Source organism: Physeter macrocephalus, chromosome 4 (assembly GCF_002837175.3).
Source record: "Physeter macrocephalus isolate SW-GA chromosome 4, ASM283717v5, whole genome shotgun sequence".
Taxonomy (NCBI): Eukaryota; Metazoa; Chordata; class Mammalia; order Artiodactyla; family Physeteridae; genus Physeter; species Physeter macrocephalus.
The window spans coordinates 28361362-28375424 of record NC_041217.1 but is presented as its reverse complement, the minus strand read 5'-3'; the positions used below and the strand labels follow the sequence as shown (position 1 = coordinate 28375424).

The 14063-nt window shown below is 39.6% G+C and overlaps 1 protein-coding gene and 1 pseudogene across 1 annotated transcript in view; one reads left to right on the top strand and one right to left on the bottom strand.

Annotated features, from left to right (window-relative positions):
* Window positions 1-6230: 6230 nt before the first annotated feature.
* On the bottom strand, window positions 6231-11890 carry LOC102987175 (reactive oxygen species modulator 1-like; annotated as a pseudogene).
* Window positions 11891-11969: 79 nt separating this feature from the next.
* Window positions 11970-14063, top strand: part of NIBAN1 (niban apoptosis regulator 1) — a 167054-nt gene continuing 164960 nt past the window's right edge. Inside the window, exon 1 of the mRNA XM_024133786.1 lies at window positions 11970-12185. Coding sequence (XP_023989554.1) covers window positions 12131-12185 — 55 coding nt within the window. The 5' untranslated portion in view covers window positions 11970-12130. The remainder of the gene's footprint in view (window positions 12186-14063) is intronic.

Here is a 14063-nt window from a genome sequence, read left to right as displayed (position 1 = left end):
CCATACCAGAATTTAAAGGAAAATTTCATTCTTTTTTTATTCTCAGCTACAATAGTGTTCAATTTAACAATTGCTCCAAAATTTATTTAACTGGCTCCTTGATGGACATTTACCTGGTCTTCAAATCTTTTGTTTTTACTAATAATGCTACAAAGAATAACCTTATCAAATATAATTTTACAAGTGTACAAATAACTCCATAGGGCACATTCACAGAGTGGAACTGCTACCTCTGGGAGCATGCACATTTGTAATGCTGATGGGTATCGCCAAATTACCCTTCAGCTGTATCACTTTACACTTTGGCCAGCAACCTATGAAAGGGCCTGTTTCCCATACTTTCCTGAACAGAAGATACGACCTGGGAAGTAGTATTTCAGTATAGTTTTAATGTGAAGTCATCTTTTATGAGTAAGTTGAGCATCTTTTCCTATATTTAAGAACCATTTGTGTGGGGCTTCCCTGGTGGCACAGTGGCTAAGAATCCGACTGCCAATGCAGGGGACATGGGTTCGAGTCCTGGTCCGGGAAGATCCCACATGCCGCGGAGCAACTAAGTGTGCCACAACTACTGAGCCTGCGCTCTAGAGCCCGCGCCACAACTACTGAGCCTGTGAGCCACAACTACTGAAGGCCGCACTCCTAGAGCCCATGCTCTGCAACAAGAGAAGACACCACATACCACAATGAAGAGTAGCCCCTGCTCGCCACAACTAGAGAAAGCCCACGCACAGCAATGAAGGCCCAATGCAGCCAAAAATAAATAAATAAAATAAATTTAAAAAAAAAAAAGAAAGAAAAGAACCATTTGTTTGACATACACTCTACCAATATCCTGTAACATTTTCTATTTTGGTGGTGGTGTTTTTCTAATAGACTTAAAGGAAATCCTCATATGTTAGGGAAATTAACCATTCATCTCTGGTTCAAATTGCAAATTTTTCCAACTTTTCATTTGTCTTTTGACTTGTAATTTTTTTTTAACATCTTTATTGGAGTATAATTGCTTTACAATGTTGTGTTAGTTTCTGCTGTATAACAAAGTGAATCAGCTATACATGTACATATATCCCCATATCCCCTCGCTCTTGTGTCTCCCTTCCACCCTCCCTATCCCACCCCTCTAGGTGGTCACAGAGCACAGAGCTGATCTCCCTGTGCTATGTGGCTGCTTCCCACTAGCTACCTATCTTACATTTGGTAGTGTATATATGTCTATGCCACTCTCTCACTTTGTCCCAGCTTCCCCTTCCCCTTCCCCATATCCTCAAGTCCATTCTCTATGTCTGCATCTTTATTCCTCTCCTGCCCCTAGTTTCATCAGAACCATTTTTTTTGTTTTTTTAGATTTGAGTTGTAATTTTTTTAAATGAAGAATTTAAAATATTTATATGGACATTAATCTTTCCTTGTATGGACTCTAGATTTTTTGGGGGGGGCGGCATTATATTGATAATTAAATCGACATCTTTAAAACAAATCAGAAATCTAAGAAACTTTATAGTAAAATAAAAAAGAACCCAATGAACATAGAGCCATATTCTTATATAAGGTATATATAGTGTGTACATGTTCTGTACATGTCGTTTACTCTTTTTCGTTCACATAAACATTGCAACATATCTTAAAGTATCATGGCTTATTGAATCATTATTACATCCATGTGGAGCCTCTAGATTTTGTGTTATGCTTGGAAAGGCTTTTCCTAATCCAGGATTATAGAATTCCCTCATAGTTTTGTCCAGTACCTTTAAAATTATATTTTAATTTATCTGGAACCGATTTTGTATAAAGTTTGAGCTTTATTTTTTTCCAGATGGCTACCAGTTGTCCCAATAAAATACTATATCAGTTAAAATGCTTTCAGCTGTGATTGTAACCAGGGAGAAACAGCTTAAGCAGTTGGTACATTTACCAAGTCACACAGCAAGATATCTGGGGTAGGGCTGTTCCAGAGTTGGTGAATTCAGTGGTTCAACAATGATTTCAAGGACCCAGATTCTTTCCACATTTTCAGTGCATTGACTTCATACCTTTATTCAAACTAAAAATTGAGGGCTTTGTCTCTTCTACATTGTCCTCAAAACAAGGTTAGTGCTTTAAGAATTCCATTTATGTCGATAATGACACTTTTGTAGCACTGAACATATTATCAGATTTGCAGAATATTTTTCACATTGCAAATTAATTGAAGTAGGAATCACATCTATCAAAAGTTTCAGCTATTGTGTCCAATACAAGAAATAGGACATTATCATTCTAATGGAGGCTATGTATGTGGCTTCCCTCTGGAGTGGGATTTGACAAATGGATACGACTTTGATGGAATTGGCCAAGAACTGCCTCAGCTCCTTACCAAATCCTGCAGCTCACGTGCCTCTGAACTTAGGCATCTGTTTTTCCCTTGAGTTACAGTGAAAGAAGCATCCCTGCTCCAGCCAAGGCCAAAGGCCAATGCTTCCACATGGCTGTGTATCTTCAGTTCTTCCCTTGCTCTCATTTATCATCAAATTCTTTCTCTCTACTGCACTGTTTCCATTAGCAGTCTAACATGTCTCTTGGTGCTCCAGCCTCCTGCAATCACCACTCCATTTCTCTTCCCCACTCCACAGAAAAATTTCTGAAAGCCAAGTTTAACTTGCTGCCTTTTTGTCCTTGCCTCCCATTCCACCTCAACACACTTCGGTCAGGCTTTCATTACTCCATTCTCCCATCCCCACATTGATAAGAGACAGTTCCTATTAAGGCTGCCAGTGTAGATGTCCATGCAGTCGGACTCTTCTGATTTCTTATGACTGGCCTGGTAGCTTTCTCAGCACCTTTTCTGGCTCCTCTTCCTCCAGCAGACCTCTAGCAATGCTCCAGGCTCTCTACCTGCACTCTCTCCTACAGCCATGCTTTAAATATCATCTATTTATGGATGACTTCCAAATCTACACCTTTTCTCCTCTATCCTGAGGTCTAGACTTATTTATCTAATTACCTTTTGGCATTTCCACTTAAGTGTTTAATAAAAATGTCAAACGTAACATGTCTAAAGCAGAACCAATTATTTTCCCCTTCCTCCCAATTTACGCTTCCCAGAGTCTTCCCCATCACAGTAAATGGCATCTTCATTTGCCCAACTGCCCACATGCAATTATCAGCAAGTCCTATAGGTACTTACAAAATATGTCTTTAGTCTGGCTACTGCTCTCCCTTCTCCACTGCTACATCCTAGTCCAAGTGACCACCATCCAGCCTGGATTACTAGGATAGTCTAATCAGTCTCCAGCTTCCTCTCTTTTTCACCTTGGTCCATTCTCCACACAGCAGTCACAGTGATTTTTCTAAAATGAAAATTAAGTTATATGACTTCCCTCCTCAAAACTTTTTAAATGGTGTCTCATCACCCTCTGTGATAAAACTCAACTCCTTTTCCTGATACTCAGGGTTCTACAGTGTGTGGTATTTGCCCACCTAACCTCATCTCTGTCCGTTTTATCCCCTCTTCATTCCAGCTGAAGCACTATGGCTATTTTTTTTTCCATCAAGCACACCAAGCTTGTTCCCATTTCAGGACATTTGCACTTGCACTTGGAATGTTCTTCCTCCTTACATTTGTGTGGGTGTGTCCTCATCATTCAGGGCTCAGCTCACATGAGAGTTCTTAGAGAGTCCTGTGCTGAGTAATCTACTAAATCCACTTGTGTCTTTCCCCACCCTCTGTCATTCTCCACCACAATATTCTATTTTAGTATTTTCAAAGCATCATTTATCAGGAACTGAAATCTTATTTATTCATTGACATGTTAATCATCATTCTCCACTGGAATATAAATTATTTTGAAGGCAGAGACTTGGGCTGTCTTATGCTCTGCTGTATTCCCATTATTTGAAACAGTTCCAAATATTTATCAAGTAGTGGGTACTCGGTAAATGTTTGTTAACTGATTTATTACCCCATCTTTGTTCTGGGCAGTCACTCTACCTCTTCTGATCTCAGTTCCTTCAATATTAAGATGAGGAAGCTTGAAGAAAAGGATACCTGAAATTCCTTCTGGCTCAGTCTGCAATGACTATGTCTTAAAACCTACAGTAATTACAGGAAAAATCTTGTTGCATCAAAGATTTGTATCTACTGAAGAACATTCTTTTTTTAAAATTAAAAAAAATTATTTTGGCTGCGCCTGGTCTTAGTTGTGGCATGCGGGATCTTCGTTGTGGCATGTGGACTTCTTAGTTGTGGCATGCGAACTCTTAGTTACAGCATGCATGCGGGATCTAGTTCCCCGAACAGGGATCTAACCCAGGCCCCCTACATTGGGAGCGCAAAGTCTTACCCACTGGACTTCCAGGGAAGTCCCATGAAGAGCATTCATTTATTCATTCATTCATTAATTCAACAAGCTTCTTCTGAGTGCTGACCATAGCCTGGTACTGTTCTAGGCACTGGAGGCCAAGTCATCGCCATCAAGATTATAGCGCATCAGTCTCAACAAACAGAAAACCTAGAAGGTTAATGCTATCCTTGTTCTCCAGCTGATTTTCTACTGATACTTCACTTTCACAACAGTTTTCTCAATTTTGCTTAGTTTATCTACACTGGGCTCCCTTTAAGTTAAAGTTATTATCCCTATTACCATAGTTAATTTCCAAGAATTCTAGGATAAAGTGACATAATTTATGTGGCTATAACTTTAATAACACCATGTAAAACATAGCCATTAAGGCTGCAGATTTTCTGCCAGTCTGATTTAGTTGTGTTTTTTTGATTTAATTTTAATCCAAACTCTTCCATGCTTCCAAATTTAATAGACTTAAACTAAAATTTTGAATTTTATGAATCTAATTTTTTTAAAAAGAGATTAATAAGGAACAAAATTTGTATATATTCAGGTCGAGATGTGCAGAGGACTGCTAATTCTCTTGCCAAAATTTGAGCCAGCTGGTTTTAAATTTGAATTAGAATTAGTGTATATGTAGAGCCAATCATTAATCAAATGTCTAGAATGAAAATAAATCACTTTCAAAACTGTAGAGAATGAAAAATGATTAAGAAAATAAAAGCAAATTGTTATATATTGTGCTAACTGTCATTTGTTGGCACAGGCTACAAATCACTCATAGAAAGCAATGTCTACTTATATTTGCTTTAATCAATTATATAAAGCGATACAGTATAGCTATATAATGTTTTAATCTTGCACACAAGCACTATATTTAAAGCACTATATATTGGTCAAAATGCTTTTGGTTGGGAAGGAAGACAGAAATCCAATTCAAACTTACTTAAACAAAAATGGGGAATATTTATTGTTTCATGTAACTGGGAAAGCCAGAACTCAACTAATGTAATGTCATCAAAGAATTCTTCTCTTTCAATCAGGGGCTCTCCTGGTGAACTAATGTTCACTAGCAGCTCAGGATTCATATCCTACCAGTTTATCAACCCAAGGGGAAAGAACCGGTTCTTTTTCGATAGCTACAATAGAGAAATCCTGGGCAAGATTCTGACTGGCCCAGTTTGGAAACAAACTAACAAAATGTATTTCAAAGGTCCTCACACTCCTAGATTACTCTTTTACTCCTTCAAAACTATTATTCTTGCAGTGAGCTGATCTTAGCTAAATTTTAGGAGAATGTAATCTGATTAAATTGATTCACCTTAAGGTATTTATCATTTGCAACTTTATCATTTGCAACTTATCAATAAATGAACTGATAATTGGTACAATGTCAAAATAAGAAAAGGACTTAAGGCAGTGTGGATAAAGACAGTTTTAATCAGGTTCACTAAATCATGCCAATATAGAAGGATACATTCTTTCATACACAAGGCATAGAAATCTGGACATCTCTGCCCTTCTCCTCACACTATTTGTGAGTGCACATATTTGGCGGTGTATTGGGAAGATGCTGTGAGAGCGGTCTGTCCTTGGTTCAGGTCATAAGAGATACATGGTAGAGAACAGAAAAGAAATAATAAAACTAAGTCAGCTTGCATTTTTTTATCATCATGTATAGAAATTCTGAACAATATCAGTGATATAATATCCATCCCCACCTTGATGGACCAGTCCCACTGTTCCTGCATCCCCCTGGGGTTCCTTGCCAATACTTCCTCCCATCTCCCCATTCAAGCATGCCAGAATAGAAGTCAGAGCCCTGGCATATTACTTTTCACAACTATTGATACATGACTAGGGGAATTAATGTACTGGTGACTTGCATTGTAAAGAAAAGAGTGAACTGAGACTGCAAGAGGAAATATTCAAGAGCCAGTGCTTTACAAAATGGATTATAATTAATGTCAAACTGTGTTATAAGCAGTAAGTATAATCTTGAAATATAAAATAATGGAATTAGCCCCCCAAATGAATTCGACAGGAAAAGTCCATTCTGGAAGAACAATTCATTTGTCAGCTGAGCAAAAGAAGCTTATAAGGAATAGCTGAATAATGCCAAATGTCTGTTAAACTAATTTAAAGGCAAGCATATGAATTTGATTTGGATCCGAGTGTCTGTCTTCCTTGCCATGTAGCCCTGGCCCGGGAGGGAGTATCATTGCTGGTCCAGCAGGTGGCACTCTTTTCTTTGTGCACTAGTACTAAACTAACAATTAACTTGTCCAAGTACAAGGTAGTTTAGAGTCCTGCCTTCAGAAGAACCCTATAATCTGTTTATCTATGGCAATAATATGGTTATAGATTTCACAAGGGCAATTATGCTGGTCTGGTCTTTGTCAACTTTTTTTCTTAAATAAAAGACTTGTTTTATTATGGTACACGGACTGGGACTGATGTGAGGGGGTGGATGTAGTGGGCAACCACTGCCCTGATTAGCATCAGATGTCCATCCCGATGGCCATGAATGTGCCAAAGGTGCCACCGCTCTGCATCATGGTTTTCCTGACACCGCCCATCAAACCCCGACCCCGTATTCCGATCCTGAGACAGGAAAAGATGCTGAAGAGCGCCCCCGCCGCCATGCCCGCGGTGCAACCATCACAAAACCCACCTTCACGAGGTGGAAGCAGCTTGGCTGGAACTGTGCGTAAGGACTCACGGCCACCAGCATCTCGCTTGTGGCCTTGGTCACTTTTGGTCTTTGTCAGATTTGAAGATTGGTCCATACACATCTAACTGCCCCATTGGGTCTAGAGTTTGTCATCCTTAGTTTTAAGCCTTTATCGGTTTCTGTTAAAATACTTGGACTTTTTCTCTATGTCTCAGGTCTTGCACAATGCTGGAGGTCTACGTAAAATTGTGATGATTCATATTTGAAATGCAGGTTGAGCAAAAGTAATGTTTCTCAATTAAAAAATATATTTTTCTAATAAAAATTCCACACATCCTTGGAGCTTCTGAAACTTCCCCTCAAGAATCACTGATGAGAAGAAGTTGGATTCCATCTTCTACATATTCTTTCTAGAAAAGATTTTATCCGGTTAATTTTCTACAGTTTGTATTACGAAAACAGGTTTTTGTGTCTTTCAAATATACAATTAAAACATAATGGGCACATTTTTTCCCTTTCAAAATTGATCCTAATGTCCTGCCTCCTGGAAAGTGTGATTTGCTGGTCACAAATTAAAGGTACTATAATAAGCACAAGAATAAAAAGAACTAACATTGATATGTTAATAAAAGCAATTAATAACCAAACAGTAAAACACCTTTTCATTTATTACCTCTTACCATGCTAGCATCATTTAGAGAGTGCTAAATATGTGCTAGACATATTCATATGTAATAAGTGCATTACATATATGATCTCACTTAATTTTCAGATACCCAATTTGAAGAAAAGAAATACAAAGCTTACAAACTTTATTTCCCCAAGTCATGTGGCAAGTCAGTATCAGAATGAGGATTTCTAAAGCTTATACCCCTGAAAAAGACAGAACATATTAGAGTATTGCAACAATCTTGTTAGTAAGTGAAGGAGCTTCATTTAAAAAAAAAAACAGTTCATAAAATGACTTTCAATAGTTAACCCTATTTCGTACAACAACCTATAACAGATGTTGTTAAGATTAGGCCTTCTTTATAAATTGTACAAAGAGGAGAGGGGAAGAGAGTGTTAAGCAAAGATGGGAGAGGGTCAGAGACAAATTAAATTGATTTTACAGTTTGCCTATGTTTAGCACAATCTTCAAAGAAGATTATTCAATAAAGAACATAAGGAAATATGTTTTAATAAGCCAAATGTGTTTAATTTGCAGTGTGTGTTAAACAGGTAAATGTCTTTAATATATATAAAGCTCTTACAAATCAATAAGAATAAGAAATCAATAGGAAAATGTAAAAGTATAACAATAGCCAATTCAGAAAGGAACACATATGGCCAGAAAATCCATGGAAAAAATAATTAACCTTCTCGTTAAGAATTTCAAAATTAAACAATAGAACGTTATACCAATTTCAACTCCCCAAATTGCCAAATATTAAAAGGAATAATGAAAATAATAATAATAAATAAAAGATATGCCAATGTCCAGTGTGATTGAGGAGTAGGGAAATAGGTATGTATCCATTGCTAGTAGATAGGTGAATTAATTTACATTTATACAATGAACTATCATGGACCTATATCTAAATATTTAGATGGAAATATTCCAGATGAAAAATTATGATACAGATTACAGAATACATATAGAACATCATTTCATTTTGATAAATAAGTAATTATAAATAAATGTCTATATAGTTATAAATTATAATTGCATATACATTTGTATGTAAATTTGTAGGAATCTACATCAAACTGGGGTTATCTAAAGATATTGATGTTGGGATTTGGGTGAATTTTCCAGCTTTTTTCTTTTTGTTTATCAGTAGTGTGTAATTTTTCTATAGTAAAACCTGATTACTTAGGTAAATAAGCAAAAGCAAGATTCAAAATAAAAGAAGCAGTATCGTGGTTAAGAGGATGAACTCTGGAGTCAGATAAGCCCAGGTGATGGGTGACCTCGATAAATTCCTTAAACTGCTTAATCTTGGTTTCCTCACCTGTAAAATGGTGATAATAATAGTGCCTACCTCAATGGGTTTTTGTGAAGATTAAATTAGACAGCTGATGTGACCTACTGTTTGTACTTACCAGTCAATCAAGTAATTACAGAGTTTATACTCCGATATTACAGGGCAGTACAAGGTACTTGGGGAAATGCACAGTTTGAGATTGTCCCTGCTCTGTAGGCAGTTAAATTCCCAAATAGACAGATGTCACTAACTCAAATGAGAACATGGCAAACAAGGGGTTCAAAGTTCTATGACATGTTAAGGGAATCCAAAACACGGTCACATTTTCAATGTGCTAAATGTCTATTAAACTAATTTGTTCCTTTAAAAAAAGGTAATTTAAATGGGCGAATTATATATCAAGATGTTAAAAAAAGGTAATCATTTTAGTATGTGAAACTCACCTGAAAGAAATGGTCTCAAGAGTATTTTAAGACCAAAAACACTGATGCAATACAAAAACTAACATTGCAAAGGAAATTTTCTAAACTAGCTGATTTGAATTATATGAAGTTGAATCTGGTTCATAAAGTTATTGAACTGCTTGGAGACTCATTTTAGTGTGTGATTAATAAAATGATTCCCACATAGGATTTGCAAATATTAAATACTATGACTAAAATAATGAATTCCTTAATTTTTCCTTTAAACCAATTGGGGAAAAAGAGCTTTATTTGGGGAAAAAAGGGAGCAGAAGTTCTTGCTTAATGTAACATCAATGATTTTCAAGGTCCAATTAAAATATACTTTCTCTAGAAAATTGCCTCTTTGACCACTCTGTCCTTACTGATAATAACAATCCTAGTTTCCATTTACTGAACACTTATTATGTTCCTCGGAATATGTTAAGTGCTTCACAGACCCAATCAAATTTAATTTTGACTATACTATGAGGTAAGTGTTATTAGCTCCATTTAACAGATAACGAGACTAAGACAGGTAAGTTAAGAAACTTGACCAGGTCACATGGCTATTTATTAAGTTATCTATCAGGTTAGGATTCCAAGCTGGAACTGTCTGGTTACAAAGCTTGTTAATAACTACACCATACAAAGTCCTTCCTTGTACCTTGTTCATTCTGTGAATGCTACAAATGAGCAAAGAATGATAGATCAGTATAATCAGTCTTTTCTCAGTGTATTCCCAAATAAGAGGTGACAAGCTAAAACTATACTCTGGCAGGAGATCCAAACTAGTTTTCTTTAATAACAATAACAGTATTCTGAGGCATAATTATAGCAATTTATATAATGAAAGGAATTGCTACTCTGAGAAAATATACTTAATAAAGCCAACTAGAATATTGAGAAAAGAGTTGAACATTGAATTGTTTAAATCATTGAATAGTTATCTGGAAATGCTCTTTATTCATTGAGATCACAGCTTTCATTGACTGCAGATTCTTACATTTTATATTTCACGCATTCACTTATTCAATAGCTATCCACTGAGCACCTACTATGTGCTAGGTGTTGTTCTAGGCATTTAAGATATATCAGAGAACATAAAAATCCCTGCCCTTAAAGAAAAATAATAATAATAATAAAGAAAACAAATAATTTTTTTAAAACCCCAGGAAACAACAGTATCAACAAAGACAATCCCTGACCTCATGGAGTTTCCATCTCAGTGGGGAGAGACAGACAATGAAATATATGTCAGATGATGCTAGGTGATATGAATAGAAATAAGAAAGGGTAAGAGGCAGAGAGATGAAGGCTGGTGTTTAATAAACAGGGGGTTAAGAAAAGCCTCTCGGAGGTGTTAGCATTTAAGTAGAGCTATGAATGAAGTGAGAGAGTTGGAGAGTAAGCCATGTGAATTACCTGAGGGAAGAGAAATCTAGGTGAAGAAAGAGCATGTGCAAAAAAGGCCCTGAGCTTGGTGTGTCCTAGAAGAGGCAAAAAGGCCAGTAGGGCTGGAATAGAGAGAGCAAGGGGGAGGGAGAGTGTGTGGTAGATGAGGGCAGAGAGGAAGTCCCGTCAAGTGTCTGTGATAGACTTTGTGGCTTTTTCTCTGAAGGAGGGAGACCAGTTAGGAGGCTATTGTAATCATCCAGGTGAGAAATGATGGGGTTGATAGCAGTGGAGGGGTTGAGAAATGGTTGGATATTGGATGTATTTTGAAAGTAGATTTGAAAGGATTTCCTGATGGATTGGAACGTGAGGTGTGAGAGACTGGGTGTGAGGTATGAGAAATCTTTGTGCTAAAATGCTAGATAATTAACCTTGGAGGGAAAAGCCTTCAAAGTCCTCCACAGGCCTGGTTCTTGTGTGAACAGACCATTTGACCTTGGAGTTTAAGTCAACAGGAATCACTAAAATCTGACTGCTAAGAATAGGAAGAAATGAGTGGTGACCCTTCTACCAAGCTGGTTCTTGTTTGGGAGAAGCTGCCAAGCTAAACAGTGGTTGTGGGAAAAGAACAAGTGCCCTTTCTAATGAACTATTTCTAGTTTGAGGAGGGGAGGAACCGAACCTAAAGATGTTAAGAGCAGACTCTGATCAAGGCCCAGCCTTCGGTTCTCCCTAGCTTTTTCTATTTCTCTCTTTTTTTCCCTTCATCCCCCACTCCCTCCTTGGTCCAACTTCTTGGCTGCAGGAAGGGACAGTTTACCACTGGTTAAACGAGTTTTTAGGTTATGCTTGAGAAGAACTGTTGCTTCCGTACCGAAGAGGAGGGCGTGCAAAGCAAGGAGCTCTGGAAAAGCAAGGAGCGCTGAACTCTACCTCGTGAGATGTTCGGGGGAAGGTTCCAGCTCACAGAGGTTTCCAGTCACTTGGGAAATTGTCCTCTTACCCCAAGGTGAAAATAAGAAGCCAGCGAAGAGAAGAAGCGGGAAGTAGTCCTTCCAGACCAGACATCCCCTCGGAGCTCCCCAGTGAAACGAAGGCGGGAAGACAGCCCCGGGCCAGCCCACAGATCCTCAGAGGGCGCGGACCCGGAGGAGGCGCCCCAGAAGGCCGCGCCTCTTGGAGGAAGTTTGCCCTTTAATTGCAGAGCTCAGATCTCCGTCGCACAAACTTCCAGGAGCGGGCAGCGGGCGCCGACGGGAGTGTCAGTCCCTCCCGCCCGGGGACTGGGTCGGGCAGCCGCGGCGTTCAGCGTTCTCCAGCACCGTCGCCATGGGCGGCTCGGCCTCCAGTCAGCTGGACGAGGGCAAGTGCGCCTACATCCGAGGTACGCCCGCCGGGGGCTTCCCGGGAGCGCGACGCCTGTCCGCCCGGAGCCTTGTGCCAGGCTGGGCCCCCGGGCACTGGCCCCAGAGGGGGCGCCCCGAACGGCGTCCGCAGCGCCCCTTCCTGCCACGGCCCGCTCTCCACCGGCGGGCGCGGGGATGACAGGGGCGCACGGGACGCTCAGCCGGGGTTCCCGCAACCGGACGGCAGCTCGGCCCGCGCGCCCTGGCCCGGGTGGGGTGCGGGGCAGCCAGGGCGAAGGGGCTGGGGGTGCTTAGGGAAGCGCCGCCGGGCGGTTGGGAGACGCAGGTGCAGGTTGCGGAGAGGAGGACCACCCAGCTGCCTCCACTTGGGCCGCCTCGGTGTCTGTTCTCCACACCCCGCCCCCGGCCCAGCAATACCTCGCCGTCGTGTACCTGGCATTGGACTCAGTGCTGAGCTCTTTCTGAACTTGCCGCAGAGAGAACAGTGGGGATGTCCCCTCGCTTCTAGAGATTCCCCTGGGGATTCCCGGCATTTAAGGCAGAATTTCCCTGGCCTGGTTTTGTAAGACGCAGCGTCGGCCACAGCTTTACTTGAGCTTCATAGTGTCACTTGTGGGATGATTTCTTCAGAGGCAGAAAGGACAATGTCATGAGGCTCCCAGGTTGTGCGGTTCCCTTCTCTTCCCTGGGGTGGGAGGTTGGGGGAAACAGAAAGAGGAACACTGGCATATTGGGTAACAGTTGCTAAAGTTGTTGATGGGGAGAAACTCATTCGAGAGCCTTTCTGGGATATAGTGATACAGTAAAGAGTGTGAGGCAGAAGAAAACAAAACCCAAACTGAGCTGAAACTGCAGGAAATCATGATTCTTTATCTCCTGGATGTAACTGGCCTCTTTCTCTTCCCTCCCCCGCAAACCTTGCCGACAACCACTACCTAACAGTTGGTTATCTTGTGAATTTAGTGTTTTTCTGGCTTTAGAAATACCTTCTAAACTAGGTATTATACTCTAGGTTTTACCCTAATTCTGAAAAAAAAAAAAAAAAAAAAAAAAAAGTTCTTTCTGGCCCCTGAACCATTTCCTAAGAGGAAAGCATTTATTTAGTGTCCTTATTCCAAATTTGCTTTCAGTCACCACAACATTTAAAACCATTTAAAAAGGATATCAAATTAGGGCACTTGAGAGCAATTTAACTGATTTTCCAGACTTCTGCTCTGGTGCTTTGAGAGGTAGAAGATCACCAACAACCCCTACTGTCAGGGAATGAAACTTGGTCAAGTATCCCTTTGCTGTTGTTTATTTAAAATGGGGACAAGATGGATGATTTATTTATATTCGAAAAAGAGCTAAACCAAGTCTGCCTTAATCTGACAAATTTGGCTACATGCTTGTTATTTACACCAATGTGCAGGGTACTGAAAGAACAATGTACTAGAACGTTGTGAGAGGGGCTTGCATTTAATTATTAGCAAAATATGTTTATGGCATTTATTTTATAAAACTTTGTTTCACTGAAAAGCATAGAAACACATCACGTTGCAGCATGGCCTCTATGGTAATCAGTGGAAGTCCCGCAATGTGAGGGGGTTAACTTGCTTGAAGAAGACTTCATGGTTATCATGGATGTTGCTGCTGACACAAGCATTGTACTCATGTGATAAGAAAATGTGTTACCTTTTTCATTCTGAAATTAAATTGTGACATACAAAAATATGAGCTAGCTCGTACACAGGAAGGACTTGTAATAAATGCGTTCCGAATGCATAAAACTGTAAGCAGATTGTGTGACAGTCATTATATCCTTTAGTCTTGTTCAGTTATATCTTCTCATTATTTGTTTGGGAGGGCACTTTCAAGGTATGTAGCGGTGGAGGGAAGAGAAGAGTTAAAGTTAG